General features: G+C 35.8%; 1 protein-coding gene across 1 annotated transcript in view; it reads right to left on the bottom strand.

Annotated features, from left to right (window-relative positions):
• Positions 1-4,534: 4,534 nt before the first annotated feature.
• Positions 4,535-19,873, bottom strand: part of LOC149933782 (uncharacterized) — a 72,988-nt gene continuing 57,649 nt past the window's right edge. Inside the window, exons 25-36 of the mRNA XM_090157421.1 lie at positions 19,514-19,750; positions 17,807-18,249; positions 17,266-17,323; positions 17,083-17,195; positions 15,313-15,382; positions 15,160-15,249; positions 13,098-13,188; positions 12,617-12,771; positions 11,987-12,082; positions 11,408-11,595; positions 7,680-7,863; positions 4,535-4,764 (exon numbers count right to left, since the gene is read on the bottom strand). Of these exons, the coding sequence (XP_090013547.1) occupies positions 4,747-4,764; positions 7,680-7,863; positions 11,408-11,595; positions 11,987-12,082; positions 12,617-12,771; positions 13,098-13,188; positions 15,160-15,249; positions 15,313-15,382; positions 17,083-17,195; positions 17,266-17,323; positions 17,807-18,249; positions 19,514-19,750 (1,743 nt within the window). The 3' untranslated portion in view covers positions 4,535-4,746. The remainder of the gene's footprint in view (positions 4,765-7,679; positions 7,864-11,407; positions 11,596-11,986; positions 12,083-12,616; positions 12,772-13,097; positions 13,189-15,159; positions 15,250-15,312; positions 15,383-17,082; positions 17,196-17,265; positions 17,324-17,806; positions 18,250-19,513; positions 19,751-19,873) is intronic.

The raw sequence follows: 19,873 nt of genomic DNA, 5'->3' as shown, positions 1-19,873 counted from the left end.
CAATTTCAAGGCATCCCATTGGTTAAATAACCCGCACATCGCGTTATATCGCGACCACCAACGAGTTGACGCTAACTTGATCAACTGTTTAGGGATTTCTTTGTCTGGAATCTTATAGAGATCGCGATACTCGATTTGTCTTTTAATGCTGTGACTAAACCAATAGGCGTTTAAATAAACCCTTTTCTGCCAGATCCATGCATAGAAAATTCTCAGCTTTGGCAGTATAAAGAGAAACCATAGACAAACCGGTTATATGTCCAGTCGCAGCAGCACAAACTCTATAATCGGCTATGGATGATCTTTTATTTCAACGCCTATTAAAAAACTGTCGAACAATAAATTCAAGGTGTCTAGGTAAAGTAGGGCAAGCAGTTTCGGCTGCTAAAGGTGTAGAGAACGGCAAATACAACGTACCGTAATTAAATGAGGTACATCATTTTTAAAATGTACGCTTACGGAATTATTTTTGCCAACCATTTCGTCAGCACCGTCTACACCTATTCCGATTAGCTTAGTTACTTTTAATCCATCCGCATCCAAAGATTTTTTATACATTCATAAGTACTTTTTGAACTAAATTCATTAAGTGCCAAAATGTTTTGTAAAGTTTAATGCGTCTTAATGTTTATGAGCTTTTGTCTATTCTGTGCAAAAGTTCACCCAAATGATCGACGGTTCAAATTGACGTGGAATCGTCAGAAAACAGGATTGTAGACAAGTAGTTGGGCTCTTCTTGAATACTTTCACAAAGAAACACGCAATTCGTCTGAAATTATCACCGTCGTGTAGTCCCTGGTGCAGATGTAGTTTGAAAGGGTGGTAGTGATGACTATGCCAAATCTTTAGAACTGTGTGATGGCTACAATCAAGTTCAGACGCAACAGCTCGACTACTGGTCATTGGGTTCTGATGAAGAAGAGCAAGTGCCGCCTCCGGTTCCTGCCGTTCGCTGTGTTTTCCAGTTTCCTATCTGCACGGGGTTGACGTATTCATTTTCTGAATGAACCACCAGTCTTAAGGTTGTCCAAGAGCTTGGGGAAAATATTCCGGTTTGGTTGTTGCCGATCGGGGTACTTCCGCGCGTACAGGAGTTTAGCTTCCCTGCTGTTACCATCGCACTTTCCTAAGCCAAGAATCATTTGAGTCTTCTCAGCGTTCGTGTACCGTGGCATGTTGTAACGATATTTAAATACTGAACCATAGGAATTTCTAGCTTCATTTGAACCGGCTATTTCAAGGCACAATCATACCTTTTGCCCAAAAAAATTAATCTACTCGACTTTACAAAAATATTGACCTTTAAGAAAGATAACAATTTCTGGTTTGAAAACGAAACGTTTAATAATTGAAGATAAAATTTTCGAAATTCGTAATCTCTCGGGTACTGCCAGCCCTATTACCAAACTTTGAGACAAAAACAAAATATGCGAAGAATTCGCTCATTATTTAGTATTGGAACACGGTATTGGAAATTTAGAAAACTGAAAAAAAAAGGGTTTAGAGACGTTAGGAGTTCTAATGGCTATTGTGAAAAAAGATAAACTTACTCGTCAAGAAATTGTAAAAATATTCAATGAAATAAGATTTTCTGAGAAAGGCTCTAATCGATATCAAGTGGAAACTGTGGTTGTAAGTTATTGGTTCAACTATTTAGTTGAGAACCTTTATGCTCATTTTAAACTAGTCTAGCCTTGTTGTGTTCGTGAGAAAATCCCTTAACCAAATGAGACTCATTACTTATCCAATTACAATACGTTTATTTAAGAATTAAAGTTCATAAACAATATTACATTGCACGTCATTGTTTACCGAGGGTTAAGTGACTGACCAGTTAACTAAAACCTGTCATTATATAGTCAAATAAAATCATAGTTCCCCCTGGCCAAACAACGAGAACTATAATTAAAGCTATGCTTATCTTATCTAATTTAGTATTATCTATATACAACAAGCCTCATAAGTCTAAGGAAAGAAATTGATTTTGAGGAATTTACCGGGCCCCCTCAACTCACGTTATATTTTTATTATAAAGATAGTAGTTATGTGCCCTATTCCTGGACAAATGGGGGCGCACTGGCGTCCCTCCCGCGCATGCAGATGCGTGGCGGGAGGGGAATGAAACGGGGAATCGCCTGTCCTCCCGCCGCGCGCTCGTGTTCAGCGAAGGGTGACGAGCACATGTGAATAATTAATGAGGATAATGAACTGTCAATCATTACACAGGTTTGAAAAGGGTGAATAATTAATGAGAGATAATTAGGGTACGTGCTTACGTAAACATGTGTGTCCGCCATCTTTGTTTAGGAAAGCGCGGGAAAATTCTTTATTATGTGCTTATTGGTTAACGAATGAAAATGTGTCTCTGAAATTGGTCTATTTTAAAAAAATATTTTATTGAAACGGTTAGATAAAAATGTTTCAAAATTTAAAAAGGTGGTGGGTGAAAGTCACAATATTCGTCAGATGGAAATGCTTTTCTAATTTTGTTGACTACGCAGCTTGGTATGGGTCTTCCCATTCGTCGTCCGAGCCTAATAAATACCCAGTGGGTATACATTATGTAAAAATAGGCGATTTAAAACTGGTTAAAAACAAAATAAGAAATTTACTTGTGAATTGCGCCCGGTACTGGAATGTAATTGTTCTCACGGAATAGTAGTTTAAATCCTTTGAAGCAAGCCTACAACAAAGTTATGACAAATTTAAATAATACATTTATGTAGTAAGACACTTCTAAACAATTATGTTTGGTACATAGGTAGGATTTTTACCAAGTTTGCACTTGTTAATTTTCAAAATGAGTCATTTATGTATCCACCATAAATATAAAAGTTCATTATCCATTTAAGTAGAATCATCTTTGAATATTTTTTTTATTTAGCTCTAAGGACATTTAGCAAGGGGACAGAAATATAAGCTCCTACAAACTTTGTGCTTTATAAAACATTCAGTAGCGCTCCCAGTAGCAAAAATATGAATTTAGTTCATCCTTCCGCATCCTACTTTATGTTCCTTTTAAAAAAAGGTAAAGAAAAATTGGAAGGAAAGTGGGGTAGTTCCAAACGTTTCAATATTATAAAAAAACACATCGATTCATTTTCTTTAAATATAAGTAACTAGCTGGTAAGTCCGTCCTTCGGCCGCGTCCCAGCTAGAACTAAAATCCCGTGGAGACTGAGTCATGGCATAAACAAAACTCAACCCCACCCCCTCCCCCCAGCTCAGCAACTTAATTGTCTGAAGCTGAAAAATATTGGTTGTATAGGTGTATGTAGGTTGCAGGATTCACGGCACCTTTCCAGGGGCAAAAATACATTATTTAATTAATTAACTTAATTGGAAATTGATTAAAATAGCGCGACTCGCTGCCTTTGCGCCATAAGAATAGCTGTGAGAAATTTGGAGGTCGTAGGTTGAACGGCTCGGATTTCTCTAGAGAAACAGACGCGAAACAGACTTAGGAATATAGTATAGATATCCCCGAAAACCAAAAGCGGGACGGGACTCTCGATTACAAAGCTTCCCTTCCTCTTAAAAAATCGGAGAACTGTGAAAGACAAGGGTTGAAATTTGTTCGGTGGTGCTATCAGTGAGAAGAAACCGCTACTACAGTTTAGTCCTGTTCTTATTGGCCCATGGCTATACGTTATCAATAGAGATTTCTTTAAATTATTTTCAGGTAGACTGTATTCATTAATAGTTATATTCAAAATGTCATGGTCTGAAACTTAGTTTGAAATTCACCAAAAACGTGTTGTCAATATGGATATGAATCTCAATAAACATTTACGAGCTGAAAGATCGCGAACTAAAATATTTAAACTTAGTTCGCATAAAATAGTAATGCAGTCAATGATTTTTTTACTTTGAAAAAGGATTTTGGGCCCTTTGTTATTTCCTAAAGCAAACAAAATATGGTGGTTTATCCTCCAAATATCAATTTTTATGCTCCCTGCAATTATTTTCAATAGAATATGAAAAAATTCAATCATAATAATCAGCTAAGCACCACCTTAGGCACAAATCGTTGAGCGACTTTAAATGCCTTTAAATCACGTGGCTGGTTGACAACACGTAGGAGGATGGTGTCCTGCCCTTGGTGTCACCTGAACCAGAAGCTACTTACACTAACTATAATCATTAACCTCAAAATGTTTTTATGGAAAGCGAAAACCGAAGACCTCGTTGAAAACCGCTGTAACCAGTGGGAAGAGAACTAGCAAACTCAACGAGGAAAGAGTTATGTGTAGTTTTCGCCTTAAGCTCGTATCGAACGCGACTCCTCTTTTTGCGAGGCAAAAGATATCACCACTCCTGATAACCCCCTTAAAGTGTTTTGGCCCCTTGGTAGGATTTGGGACCCCTTTTAAATTTTCAAAATGGGGCATAGAATACCTTGCCTACCACCTGGCGCTTCCACTCGGTTCTCAGAACAATTTATTAACAGTTTTGTAAGAAATTTTGTTGAGTTAGAGATATTTAAATTATAATACGTTAAATGCCAAGAATTATGAAAACAAACCCGAGCCAAATTAGATTTATTTTTTTGTTATATTTCACAAAAATAGATCACAAACTTTGTTATTATGACGTGACGAGTCACGTTGCACATAAATATTGAAACTAACTACAATTAAATAATATGCAATCGTTTCGGAAACTGAATAAAGATAAAATAGAAAGGAAAATTTAAAAAAACTTCATGTCCAGGAAGGATGTAGACTACCAGAACTTTAAGACATTTCACCAACGCATATTCATCTGAAAAACAAATGACAGTTATTTCCTTTTTTTTCATTAAAACCAAATGGTAATACACGATATTAGGATAGCGCTGATCATCTGCATTTAAATAAAGGTCCATCTGTGATATCATTCATCATATCACAGGTAACCTCACCATAATGCTCTGCGCTAGCGTCAACAACTCTTCGCTGCCAGTCCGACCATTGGTTCAAGCCATCCATTCATCCGGATGTTGAAACACAGTACCACCAGCTAGAAACTGATAAAGCGCATCAGCGTTTTTGTTGTGGCGAGTTTTAAATTTATCGCATCGCGCGTTTTTTTTAAACCGTTATTCTTAACTTGTAACTAATATTTATAATAATAATAATGATAATAATAATAATCAGCTAGGCTAATACCCAAGGCACGCCCCAATCATATCACCTGGCGCCCCCTCAAAATTATGTTATAGACTTTTTGCGGCGTCTAAAATTGAAGCTCGTAAAAATATTCTGGTAGCCCTGTTGATTAAAATCTGTTTTCCATACAGTAGGCCTATCTACTATCCTACTGATAATTCTATTAGTTTAAAAAAAATAGTTGTAGCGACGTGGGATATCACTTTTAGGGCTTTCTGCTTTACCATTCATTTCCTTCGTATTTATGAGAACACAAATATTAAAGGTAAGCTTAATTAATTTTATTGTTTTATGAGTTAAAAGCTTTAAAGGATCAAAATTAGGAAAAATACACGGGCTAAAATGGCAACGCTTAGAATCTACAATCGCTCACGTCGTCTCTATGTCTCTGCTACAATGTAATCGGCTTGGATTCCCCTGGGAAGAAATATTTTTTCATCCTACTGAAAGATCCTACTAAAGGTTATATTGGGGGGGGGGTACACATAGTGAAGGTGAATTGGGGGAGGGGTACACATAGTGAAGGTGAATTGGGGGGGATACACATAGTGAAGGTGAATTTGGGGGGGGTCGTAACGGGAAAAATAATAAAAATGGTAGCCCCCAGTCAAAAGCGCCGCAAATTATCTATATAAACGTATACTTTCTGGTAGGAATAGCTACTGATCTAGTTTTTGAAGAGCCACGGTGTGCCAGATTGAGCAAGTGTGCAATATAAAAGAACAACTTTAAACTCGAGTTATCTCGAGTGGAGTTTCCCTTAGGATTCGAGACCAGTTATTTGTTTTTTTTTAAGATTAATTAGCTTGTAGTTAATGCACGCAACAAGGCAAAATCGTAGCAACCGTTATCGAAAAATACTGAATTTGTATACACAAGAAAGTCACTATGAACGAAATTATATTACACCTTTAGAAATGATTTATGCCGCAGAACCTCAATTTTCAACCTCATGGAATTCGGCCTCCTTGGAAAATGACAGCCATTTTTAAATTAAACACTACAAAAACCAAATCAACAAACGAGGTGTCGATCTTATTCTACTTATAGTACATCGTTCAAAACTCTACCATCTTTTTTTTGTAAAATACGTTAAATTTGCCTTTTTCATTTATTTAATCTTATAACAAAAATATAAGAAGGTACCCCTCATTGAAAAGTCCACAATTTAAAACTTTTAAATAAATTGTATATACATTTAATGATATTCTAAGTGGAACCCCACCCAACAAGTTTATATGTTGTACGTCAAAAAAATAATGACAAAATTCCAATTTAATAAAAAAATATCATAAAATAATTAACAATTTACAATTTAGACCTTTACACCTACCCCAAGGCCGTAACCATTGGGGGGGGGGGGGATCTCGGGCGATTTACTGGAAGGATGATGACTTAGGCCTAAGGTGGTGCATTGGGTATTAGCCTAGCTGATTATTATTATGATTTATTGAAGCGTTTATTACTTAAATTCCGTATTAACCCTGTAGGTCAGAGTTCTCTTCACAGGACCAACTAAGATCACGCGCTGTTCGAGCTTTAACTATAATATGGCACGACAATCTATATCAAAGTTGGTCGTGAGGAAGAGAACGAGAGCGTGACAGTTACAGCTCGTGTTGCTATCCACCGCAGCGCTTCCCAGTGGCCAAGGGAAACCTAATCGTGCCAAAACGGACACATACCGTCTCTTAAAAATTTAAAGGTCAAATATCGAGCTCGATACCAAAATATGATCACAACTCTGACTATATAATATTAGACTCAGCTCAGGCTCGCAGCAATTTACTATACTTAAATGGTCTCATCTCGAGCTCACAAAAATACGCTGTATTATAAAGGTCTCATCTCGGGCTCAAAGTAAATGACCACAACTTTTTGGTCTCTTCTCGGGCTCGTATTATTCTCATAATAAAGCCTACGCTCAGTTCAGGTATGGTTACAGGCTCTGATTGACTGCCCATTGAGCATTGGACGACATTATAATTTTCATCAATTTAAAAATATACATTGCGGAGCGCCTCGCTAGCTCATACTACGCCACTAAAAACAGATACCCTACTAGTGCCCTACTCAATTTTTAAGACTAGTTATGGCGCTGACTTACCCATTCCGACTTCACTGCGATTTACCTTCACTACACCCTCGGACCTTAATGGACTGTGGGGTGCAATTGCTGATGCGCATTACCAGTTTCGCGGTGGTGGTACATAAAAATTCCCATTAAAGACATAATAATGGGTTAATATTCTAGACTTATCATAAAACACCAGCGGTTCCAAAGCTCAGTTGCACATTAAAAGGCCACAACGGGATTCGAATCCACTAAATCTCACTGCTTTCATATCATTTTTACCATAACTCAACCAAAAAAGTGAGGTTTCAGGCAAATAATAAATCTGGCCCCGAGGAAGAGGTTTTTGCTCTAGGTAATTGTACGTTTCGCCGGTAAGCCCCGACTGCACGGGCCCTGGAATATGTACCAGCTCTTACCCCTCACTCTCCCATCAAGGGCATAAAATTTAGTACCTGATCTTGGAGCGATTCCAGGGATTCGTCAAGTTTCGTTTGTGCTTTAAGGCTGTAGCTTTTGGCGAAGTCTTTCTTGGCTACCTCTTTGTCCAACGGTGAGTAATTCTTCGATGGGGAAGCGGAAATATTATCCGAAGTACCCCGGTTTAGCTTCGACGTTAAGTTCCTAAATGTTTCAGAGCTATTCGATATTCCAAAAAAAAATGGATAAGGAAAAATTATAGCGAAAATAAAAAAATGTTTAAGTAGTACGTTCAATATTGGATCAACAAAATTCAAGAATTCTCCACTACGATCACTATTGATTTACTCTAGTCGAAGGTGGCCCGTTAAAACACAAGTGGCGGATTAACTATCCCCGGGCTCAAAGGCTTACACTTCACTTTATTAGAGCTTGGACTAATTAATACAGGGACGTTTCGGTTGCTTTAAAACGCAAAAACAATTCTTCCCTCTTCCGACTTAAAGGGGCTCCAAAGTTTGGTGGCAAAATGTGTGTAAAGTCAGTAAAGTGCGAAATTTAGAGTTAACTCTGCCTGCCTCTGACAAGGCCGAGTGAGGGGTTGGGGGAAGGAAAAGCATGCTCAATTTTCTTTTTTTTTTGCCACCGAACTTTGAAGCCCCTTTAAAAACGCTTAACTCAATCTGCGCATGTGCGAAGGTATCACAAAGAACGGAAATTTTTAAAAAATCAGAGTTTCGTATATATGCGTCTAGTGATTTTTAAACATGGATGCTGTAACGCATCTTATCTCCTATAGAGGGATAGAAAGAAATGTTTCGCACTCGCTAAAAAAATTCTATGACTCCTTTCGGCCCCCTAAACCTAGGCGTACTCAGCCTATTATAGTTAATCCACCAATTTATTCTACTAAACCACTGTACAAAACTTGGGGAACGCTATTTTGATATTATAGCGGTGTCCGGATTTGCAGGGGCGGCGAAAGGAGGTTTTTCTCAATTGTGGGTCCCCTATATATTAACTTAAAAATTAAATTAAATCTTCAAAGTTTTATGTAGGCTACTGTATGTAACCAGTCTCGCCTGCCCCTAACGCCGCTCGTTCGGATTGACTGGAGAGCGACAAAAAAATGTTTCTCAAGAACACCCTAAAAACCAGATTTTCATTCTGGGGGAAATCAATGACCAAAATTACTAAAGACTTCTTCTTAAGCCTAATTTGACACTGATTGTAAGCAGATACGCGTACGTTATTTGAAGTAAAATGAGCTTAGACACTCATTTGAATAATTTTTACCGCCTTTTAAAGGTATGTACTTTTTTAAATTAGCAAATCCAGAGGAAACTAACTTATCAAATGTTTAAGATAAGCTGGGCTTAATAACCTCGGAAATTTATAAAATTTCTAAACTTTGAAATCATACGGCTTTTAAAATAAATCAAAACATACCCACGTGATCATAACTATCTTTAAAATCTGCTGGTTGAAAGGTCGTACGCAGGAAAAAGAGGATGTCCTCATGGAAACATTTATTAGTCAACGGTTAAATGGAGCTTAAGAAATAAGTAACTGACATCGCAATAACTATCCTTCAATTTTAAATTCACAATAATATTTAAGGATACACCGTGTGATTAATTGTGCTTGGTATATAAATGTGGCTTGGAAATGTTGATATGTAAGATTATTGCATCTTATTGATTTATTAATCATTTCGAACCCATTGACTGTTAATTTAACCACTATTAAAATTTTTAAACCAAATCAATTCAATTAACAGTCGTTCAATTTGCTTCACACAGTTACTGGGCAAAGGATGGCGCCACTTCTACGTGTCACTTAGCTCTGATAAATTTAATACCACAGAACAACTTCATAAACTAAAATCTATTCTGACTCTGAAATAGTCTTTGCGTCTTTCAGTCCTGATGATGGCAGCTAGGAGCAACAAACACAAGGAGAACGCAGCTAGCCTTTAAACACGCTAACGAAGGGTTGTGTACGAATTTCATTGAACGAGCGTCACGAGCCTTTACGCTGAACGTTTTACGGGCGGGGGGCTGGAAGACAATTTCCGAATTTTCCCCTTCCGACGGCAGCAGGCGCTAAAGCGTCTAGCCAATGAAACATGTACGCAAGAAAATCCACGACTTTTGACAGGTTGCGTTCTCCTTGTGTGGGGTGTTGTGTTTGTTGCTCCTAGATGGCAGCGTAAGACGCAAAGCTGTAACTTTATAGGCTTCGAGCTTAGGAAATATAGCACCATCTGCCTTAATAGCCGTCAACTAAATATGTGAAGAAATAGCAGATGACTTTTGAATTTCTAGGTTTTTCGGTTGAATTTTCAGCTGTTACGCAGAGATAATTTTGAACGAGCAGACAGCTTTCATATATTCAATTTCAAACTCGGTCGGTAGGCGGCGATAATTATGACCAAAATTTAAACTACGCACGGAGCCTATAGTGCACTCAAAAAAGTTGTTAAATTTATTTGTTTTTAAATTATTATAGTTTTAAGTCGGAAATACGCAACTTCATTCCGTCAGCCCGACGACGTTTCGGAGTCGGTTAACCATCACATTTATAGTCGGTAAAGAGTAACGTTTTGAAATTTGGCCGACAGTGGCCCGACGTCTTTTTGGAGTTGGAAACAGGTACATTTTTTATTCGGCAGAGAGTAGTCCTTTTAAGGTCGGCCGATCCTAACTCCACCTAGGACATTTCGACTGTAAAACTGAAGATCGACCTACCGTCGGCTGGCCAAGCCATTTTAGGGCTTTGACCGACGTCGGCCCAATTTTAATGTACTACAGTGGATAATAAAAAAGATGGTAACTAATTTACTATCTGAATTTTGGTACTGTTATAAATTAATATTAAAAATTGAGGTATTTGTTGAGTCGGTAAGTTCTCCAAAATGTAAGGTTGCCAACCGACTTTAAATGTGATCAAAAGCGTACTTACGCGGAGTTTTTAAAAACGTTTGAAGGGGAACGGCTAAGCTTTTCCAAATATCGTCTTATTTGCATATCAAAAGATCAACAAGACGTTCAATATACTTACACGTACCTTATTTTGTCTTAAAAAAAATAGGTTTTGCCTAAAAAGTTGAAACGCAAAATAACACCAAGCGTTCCAAACAAATCATTCGTGTCTTCAGCAGCGCGTGCTTTTATGTTGTTTTACTGTAGCAGCGGACGCGCGCTTTTCAATTTCCCGAAATTTCTTTATTTTTTTAAAAATTAATCACTTAATATATTTTATGCGGTTTTCGCCATAAATTTTAGTTTCTAATGGGCTATAGGGCTATCTAACTGGTTAAAGCTTGACCGTCCCCCTTTACGACTTTAAGAGTCGGCAATTAGACCAGGAGCCAAAAGCGATTTTTCGACCAAAGCTCTACCCCAAATCGTCTCTTTGTGCTACAGGGGCCACAACAAACCACACAACAACGCCGAAAATTTCAAAACTAATTGAAGGGAGTGGCCAACAAAGGAACCTTTTTGAGTGTTGTCTACATCAGCGGTTCCTAATTTGTTTTTGCTATGGAACCCTAAATTATCCACCTAATTCTGGCGGAACCCCAACTCATTTTTTTTTACTTATCTTAAAAGACTCTTGACACAAACAAAGATGGCTGCGCTACGAATTCTCGGAACCCCTGTGACCCTTTCGCGGAACCCCAGGGTTCCGCGGAACACCTTTTGGGAACCGCTGGTCTACATAAATACTACTCCCTTTAAAGTAAAAACTGTCCACTAACCGTTTCTTGGGAGTGCCCAGAGAATCCGTGAAGTTGTTCAAAAACACGTTGGACGCAGCTGTCGAACCGATGTTTGACGTGTGGTTACTCATTTGAGGAAAGTATTGGGGCGTCGAGTAGCTCCGGGTGAGATTTTCGCACTGACCTTTGTAGGTTTGTAAAGATGACCTCAGGTTGATTATTTCATCCTGCGACATCAAACAATTAAGTTAAAGTGCACTCGTTTCTTTTACTAACCAATCGTTAAGAATTGATTAATAAATAGTGTTTAAAATATCTAAGCAATTGGTAGGTACTAGTGCAAAAGCACTTGGAAATTAATAAAAGATTGGGACAGATTTGCAAAATGTATATGGAAATTAATCAAAGACGGGGCTAATTTTGCAAACGCACATAGAAATTAATAAAATACGGAGCTAAATTTGCCAAAGGCTTTGGAAATTTATAAATTACAGGGCTAAATTTTCAAAGGCACTTGGAAATGTAGGTGATGGCGTTTTCTATTTTACATGGTTTCGACAAGCTTCAACGGATTTATATATCTGGCTCTTTTCGTAAAACTAGTTTTACGTAACGTACCATCAGTCCATTCTTCGTTTTGAAACTGGTGCTGGGCTCTGGAAGATTACTGTAGGTTGCGTCACTTTTCAATGACGTGTTGATGTTATGACGTCCCTGAAACGCCGAAATTAAAAGTGAATTAAAACTGAATCGTTTAGTCGCATCTCATGTCATTTTGGTATCCCCTCGGGTTCATTGGCGAGTAGTTAATTTGGTTTAAGACATATGATCTTGTTTGTACAAGACGCAGTTACAATTTTCAAAAGTCATTTGCATACAAGACGAATTTCTTAAACACTACCGCCATCTATATAAAACTTATTATGAAATTTAAAACGTTAAAAACCATAAACCATTTATGAGTTGGTATTATTTTTTGCGCAAGATGGTATTATCTTTTTTGGTGTGACGTCAATTAAACGTCACTCAATACGCAGCTATTTTAATAGACATAAGTATCACAACAAATGATCAGCGAAATCATTAAAATAATTGACGTTGGTAGAGTTTTAGACGTCATTCTAAATTATATTATGTTACTTTTGTCTGTAAGTAAGTTGTTTGATAAATTACTGACACCCTTAGGCAGCGAAAATATACTCTCGTGATTTCTTGCTAAAAATTGTAAAAAAAAATTGTAATTCTTACCATGTCCATGACATCTTTAAAGAAGTACAACAAATCATCGGGAGTCTTGGAAAGGGAGTCACGAGGCAAGCTGGTTGCGTTTCCTCGCAAACTATGAACAGTTGACTCGAGCTGGTTCATTCTAGTCAACTGTTCATTTCTGATGGAAAACAGATCTGCAAGGAAATCTTTCTCTCGTGACTATTAACAAAAGTAAATACGCGACGAGAAAGTCTCGGACTTCGGCTGACTAGTTGATTATTTGAGATTTCAGCAAATTTATTTGAGTCACATGTTCTCAAACGCGTTCAGTGATATGTCAACTACAATGAAGCTAGTATACGCGATCAGTCCTAGACTTTCTCATCCTACTTGTTTCGCTACAAACGACTCCGTAAAAATATCAGCAACACACGTTAGTGCTTCTCAACGTGTTTATTACATTCAATTACATCATCGTGTACCTATATACAGCACACAAGAACCAATTATTTTCACTAACCCATTTTAAGAGAATTGTACTCGGATTCGTTATTGTTCTTTTTCTGTCTGACTTCTTTGTCAACGTCGATTTTATGTTGAAGAAAATCGATCTGAAGAAACAATGAAAAAATAAAAAACGATTTAGTACTGTAGGTGGTTCGCATCTTAACAGGGTTGGCAAGAATCAGCCAGACTAGTTTAAACCACCCTGGTTTAAGCCGATTTTAACCACCTAACAAAATCCATTGTTAAAACCACTTTTTTTTTATAAAAAAAATATTGAAAAATGAATTATAGAAATATTGAAAAATGAATTATAGAAATATTGAAAATTGTAAATTCTATTTATTTCAAATAAAAAATGCAGAATATTATATTCTGCATTTTTATTCCAAAACGAAACTAAAACTTGACTTTTTATCGTAAGTAATGGGAGCTAGATATAAGCAATTAAAGGATCTTAAACCTCATTTTGCGCGTGAAAATACACCGCCATGTTAGGGTATAAAAGCAGGTAAAAAAGGGTGCTATTCCTCACAATGTTACGCATTTTCGAAGTAATGACGGCTAGATATAAGAAATTTGAGCATTTTTTTATTATTTGTTTTAACCTGTTTTATCATACTGGATTTTTTAATTTTAAAAAAGCCGGTTTTTTTTTCAAGCCTGCATCTTAAAGAAAGGTTTTCCCCCGAGATTGAAATGAGTGACTTATTTTAAAGTTGGTACATGTTTATTCAACTTTAGCAGGTTGGAAGCTTTCGAATGTAGCTCAAAAGTAAGATTTGCTTTCCACAAAATATCACTAGCCTAAATTTTAAATAAATATTTACTGAAAATGAAATGGTTTTCAATGGCCACGAATTTCGCAGCAAATAGCGGATACATACAAAACATCCTGTCTAAAAGCGTATTTTTAAAATCAGCAAAAGCTTTTGGCAGTACATTGTTCTAATCGATGAATATTAACAGTATAAAAAGAGGAATACTTTCATGGGTAAAATATAAGATTTTCCTACAAATATTTATGTAATCACATCGGGTTAAATAATGATGTTACTTGTTCCGTGATTTCGGAGTAGGGAAAAAAGAGTAAGGCTATGATGACGTCATTTTACTCCGATTCTGTGGTGGCGAATAGTTTGAGTCGGAGTAATAACGTTTTTCTAAAATGGCTGCCTGTGGCCTTTTTAGCAGATAAATTCTGGCAAGCAGACGACTTATTTTTTTTTATTTATTCCTTTACACCTCCTTTTCAGAAGGAGTAAAAAGAGTAGCCCTACTACTCCGGAACAAGCGAAGATTTTATGGGGCGGAGTAATTATCAGGCGAATAAAACGTTTTTGGGTCGAGGTTAACGGTAATAGTTAGTGTAGGGAGCTGTTGGCTCGATCGCGTGGCATGCAGGGCTTGCCACCACCCTCCTACACATTGTAACCCGGCCACCTGAATTAATGGCTTCAAAAGTCGCTTGATGACTTAGGCCTATGGTGGTGCCTTGGGTATTAGCCTAGCTGATTATTATTTTATTATTATTAAGAGTACACTTTTAGTTCGAGAACAAGCGAAAAGAAACCACCTACTATTAATTCTAAAAAGTCATCCTATTTTCATGAATAAACATCTCAGAAACGTTTCAAAGAGCGCGCACCTTTTATTCAAATTTGATCAATAAAACGAGAGATAAGTATTAAGCGGATTTTCTACTGAATGTGAAAAAGGGATATTAAAAAATTTATTCTTTATTTTTTTCATCATACATAAAAAATCGATTTAATTTATTTATTTATTATTTATTTATTTGATTTATTCTAATCATTGTGCGAGGTGCGTATCTTTTCCTTGATAAATTGATAACTTAGTATTACGGGAATTGAAAATTTAATTCTGATTAATTTAAGTTTTAGCTCGCTCTGATTTGAGCGTTTTCATAAATACATTAAAATATAATACACGATCTTAATAAATCACTAAATAATTTTAAATTGAATTTAATTTTACCCGGTTTCAAAGGCGGTCGAGATTGTTAATTATTCGTATTTTTAGGGCATTGTTTACAATGAAGAAGATAAAAAGCTTACTTGATACTTCAGTTCATTGAATTTTTCTTTTAACGCGCTATTTGGAGCTTCGGATGGAACTTGGTTATTACAGACGTGTTGTTGAATTTCCTACGAACAAACAAATTAATGAAACAATCTATCAAATAGTGAGTACTAAGAAAAATATCTAACCTTAATATATTTTCGCAATCCATCGAACTCCGAAAGCACGTTTCGGCTCCCATCCAAAAGGTTTCGATTTCTAAGGAGAGGAAAACATAAATATAAGACGCTTTGGTTCATATTTTGAAAGTGATTTCTTTTAGAAAATATATTCTTTAAATTTGATAAGGGTTTGGGTCAATTTAAAATTCAATGAAATTGGATCCTTCGATAATTAGATCATTAAAAATATCTTTAAACAAGATAAATTTATTTTCGATTCTACGAAAGCTTAAGTCAATTTATATTTCAGTAAAATTTTATAATGCCTGGTTATACAGGGTGTCCACTAAAAAACGATCCCGGGCGAATATCTCAGAAACCGTTTTCTCTAGGAATTTGAAATTTTTATGTTACGTAGCTCGTGCAGGGGGCCAAAGAAGAATGATAACCTTGAACCATGTCTTCAAGGTCATCCAAAATCTATCTCGAGAACCGTAAGTGTTAGAAAGTTGGTTCCAATTAGAAAAGTGTTCCCCGTCACGTTTTATGCCTACACAGCGTGAACATGATCGGATTCGAAAGTTGTTCTTCGTCACATTTTATGTATTAATAACTTTAAATTATAATTTCTAATTGGAATTTTTGATCTAAAACTAATGGTTCTCGAGATAATTTTAGTATGACCTTGAAGACATGGTTCAAGGTCGTACAATTTTCCAAATATTAAAATATCCTACCATGATGCGATTGTCTAGCAAAGTTTGATAATGTAGCATGACTTGTTTTGGATTTATTAGCGCTGTCTTGCAATTTTCCCTTTTACGACCTTTGTGATTTTGGTACCAATTTTCTCGACTTACTATTGGTCGAATCCGATCATGTTCACGCTATGTAGGCATAAAACGTGACGGGGAACACTTTTCTAATTGAAACAAACTTTCTAACACTTACGGTTCTCGAGATAGTTTTTGGATGACCTTGAAGACATGGTTCAAGGTCATCGAGGTTATCATTCTTCTTTGGCCCCCTGCACGTGCTACGTAACATAAAAAAAATTAAATTGCTAGAGAAAACGGTTTCTGAGATATTCGCCCTGGATCGTTTTTTAGTGGACACCCTGTATTTCAAATCGATCACTCATTAAGGCAAACCTTATTTCATTGACCATATAAATTATACATAATTTATTCAGGACATATAAAATTCTGTTAAAACTATTCAATGATTTCGTTGTCAAATTTGCACCTAACAAACAATATACTTTTATTTAAGTTATTTCATGGTTTCAAAAATTGAATACAAATTACTTAAAGAAAGCTAATAAAAAATTGCCAAAGTGGTTAAGCAAATTTATTTTAATTCTTTTAAAGCTGATTTATTAGTGGAAAACATAAGTACGCCTCTGCTAAGATTTCCACAGAATAATTGAAATAAGACCTTGTTTTACACGGAACTTAAAATTAGTGGACTGTAAATGGGAATTTCTTGTGCTTTTCGAAATGTTACCATGCGAAGCAAATTTTACGATTGCGAGCCACAAGCTAAACTACAGATTGCCAAAACCAGAAATGTCCGAAGAATTCTGCCCATTTTGAAAAAAAATTACTTTATATACCGTGAATAAGGTTTCTCTAAATAAAATGCCATACAAATGAGTTATTATATTACATAGTCTTTGCTTTTATCAGAAAAATAAATGCTTAAAAACTAATAATTATCCCAATTTTAAATGGAATCTACTTTCCAAAAAATAAGGTATGGCGTGCAAGCAATAGTAAATTCTTGCGTGAAACTTACATTTCTTTCTCTTGATCCAAACAGTTTTTAAAGTGATCTCGCTCTTTGTTGACCGCTTGCAAAGCTAACTGCATTTCTTCCAGGTTTCTGAATTTTTTCTCGTTTTCATTTCTCTATAAAACGAGATTTGAAACTGAATTTCAAACAGAATTAAGATAAAACATTTCTGTTGGAAGACATCACCTTAATAAAAGTGAGCTCTTCTTGCAGCTTAGAGATTTCGTGCGTTTTAAATGCGAATCTGAAATTAAGTTTCTAATTAGAAATTTCATAGAATTGAAGGTTCTGTTGCTACGACTATCTTGAATATTAACAATCATAGCCGGATTAAAACCTTTAGTGAGGCTAAGATATATCAAACTCAAAATATAAATAATATAACATATATATATATATATATATATATATATATATATATATATATAAAATAACATAGCCGAGATAAAGACATTAACATAAAATACTAGATAAATACCAAATACTTTTCACCTGATCTGGGAATAGAATTGTTCTCCCTTGGTTATACATTTTACTATTTGCCTGCCACACCATTAGAGCAGCAACAAATTAGAATTTTACGCAGACAAATATGAAATTACGGAACAGAGCTAATAGTTCGTTTTAGGGTAAGACGTGTACACTTTACTGATAGAACAAGCGAGTAGTATCCATCGAGAAAACATTTTTTCAAATAAACAGTAAGGATACTGAAACTTTGAATAACCTTTCTTGTAAAAGATGGTGTTGATGAGTTACTTCAACGTAGTCTTTCTCCAGCTTCTTCAATTCTTTGCTTATTTCGTGGTCTACAATCAAGGTCGGTGGGACGGAAGGTGTCGCTGCGATCTCTTTCGTTTGCAAAGATTTGATCAGGCTCTCCATTTTCTCTTCCAGAGAATGAATTCCCTCGTTTATCGTCTTCGCCGAATTCCCCTCAAAAATTGCTTCCGAAATTTCCGGACGTGGCAAGTTTGATCTTTGCTGATGGTGGCTTCTTTCCAAGTGGCGACGTACAGGGGCTCGCTGTTCTAGCTCTTCGTCGACAAGTTCATCAGACTCAGTCGAATCCCTTCGGTTGTTTCTTCTCGAAGGAACAGTGTCCATTTTATGTCCAAACTGCAGTACTTCTATTTTCATTTCATCGAATTTTTCGATCACATTTTCAACCTATAAAATTATGAGACACATTCAATGGATCTTATTAGACCAATTGGAATTAAAAAGAAACTTGACCGATAACTAAGTTCTCTAAAGGTTCAACTACACAACAATTCCTTTCTTTGCCGATTTTAGTGTAAACCTAAATTAACCTGTATGTGTACAAAGGTTCCTTATTGAATTCTTTTCCGCCGATCTCTTACGCCTGATTTCTTATAATCAAAATTACCAGTAACATTTCCAAAAAGATTTCTACGTCTTATGAATTAAAATTAATCAAAAACAAGCTTGGAAGATCAACTATAATAAAATAAATCATTTGAAAAGATAAATCTTTCATTGAAATCTTAAAAACTAAAGGTTTTTTTAAATCTCAAAATCACTGGGAACCTTAATTTAGAAACCCAGGAAATCCGAGCTAAAGATTCCAGAAATCATGGCTTTGAGAAAAAATAAGGATATCGTAAAAATCCTAGATTAATTATGTAATCATAAAATCATTGGGAATCGTAAGAAATCTAAAGAAATAACGGTATATCTTGGGTAATCCAAAATCTGGAGTACAATTTTAACTTAAGTGGTTGGCCCCTCGTGCCTGAATTACCAATATCCAATAAATAAAATCGCATCACTAATGACTTTAAATGCTTATTTCCAGGTGTAAATTTCAAAACATTTCGATCTCAAGTACATCACTCAATGAAACACTCGGGCTATACGCAAAACCTTTTAAATGTTTTCTTAACTTCGCTAGTTAATTCAATAAATTCAGATTAGTGCTTGCAATTGTTTTTATTGTCTGATATTTTGATCTGTTTCAAAATCATAAAAGCTATTTTTTAACCATCTATAGATAGCATTTAGCTGGTTAATAATAATAATAATAATAATAATAATAATAATAATAATAACAATCAGCTTGCATAATACCTAAGAAACCAACTTAAGCCCAAATCAACTAGCGACTTTTAATGCCTTTAATTTAATTGGCTGGTTCAAAGTTATCTTAACCGAATTGATAATCTGTTTTTATACGACAAATCAGATCAGAAAGTAAACGTTAGGGTTACTTTAAACAGTCCCTTTAGAGTTAAATAAAAACACTTTATCTAAAAGTTTCCAATATTTTCTAATGAATAACAAAATAGCATTCTTAAATCTATAGCAGATAGTTGTTTAATTAATTTTTAAATTAAAAATCAGATCAGTCGGACTTTCATAGTGCTACCCCACATATTTCAACAAGCTATGTTTCATGAAGTTTTGGACTGACCTGGTTTTCCATTCGCTTTAGGAACAGTTCCTGTTCTTGGATCTTGTTGAACAGTTTGACTTCCAGATTCTGAATGTTTTCCTTAAATTGCCGCGTGTTTTCACGGACGAGCTCCGACATTCGGCCGTGCTCTTCCGCATTTCTCTTCGGCACATTTTCAATATTTAAAGACAGCGTCTGCACAGTGTCAACCACGTTCTCGCTTCTTTCCTCGAGTATCTTCATGCCAGTAAGTGTCTATTGTTAAAAAAAAACTAATTATTTTATTACTTTTTCAATAAATCATTGTGAATTAACCCATTCATTTGAAATATTAAGTTATTATGTTTTTTGGTTTATTTATTTAAATATTTAATATTA

This window comes from Leiobunum rupestre, chromosome 8 (assembly GCF_980474605.1).
Source record: "Leiobunum rupestre chromosome 8, qqLeiRupe1.1.hap1, whole genome shotgun sequence".
NCBI lineage: Eukaryota > Metazoa > Arthropoda > Arachnida > Opiliones > Sclerosomatidae > Leiobunum > Leiobunum rupestre.
Note: the sequence above shows the minus strand (reverse complement) of the source record. Positions and strands in the feature narration are given on the sequence as shown.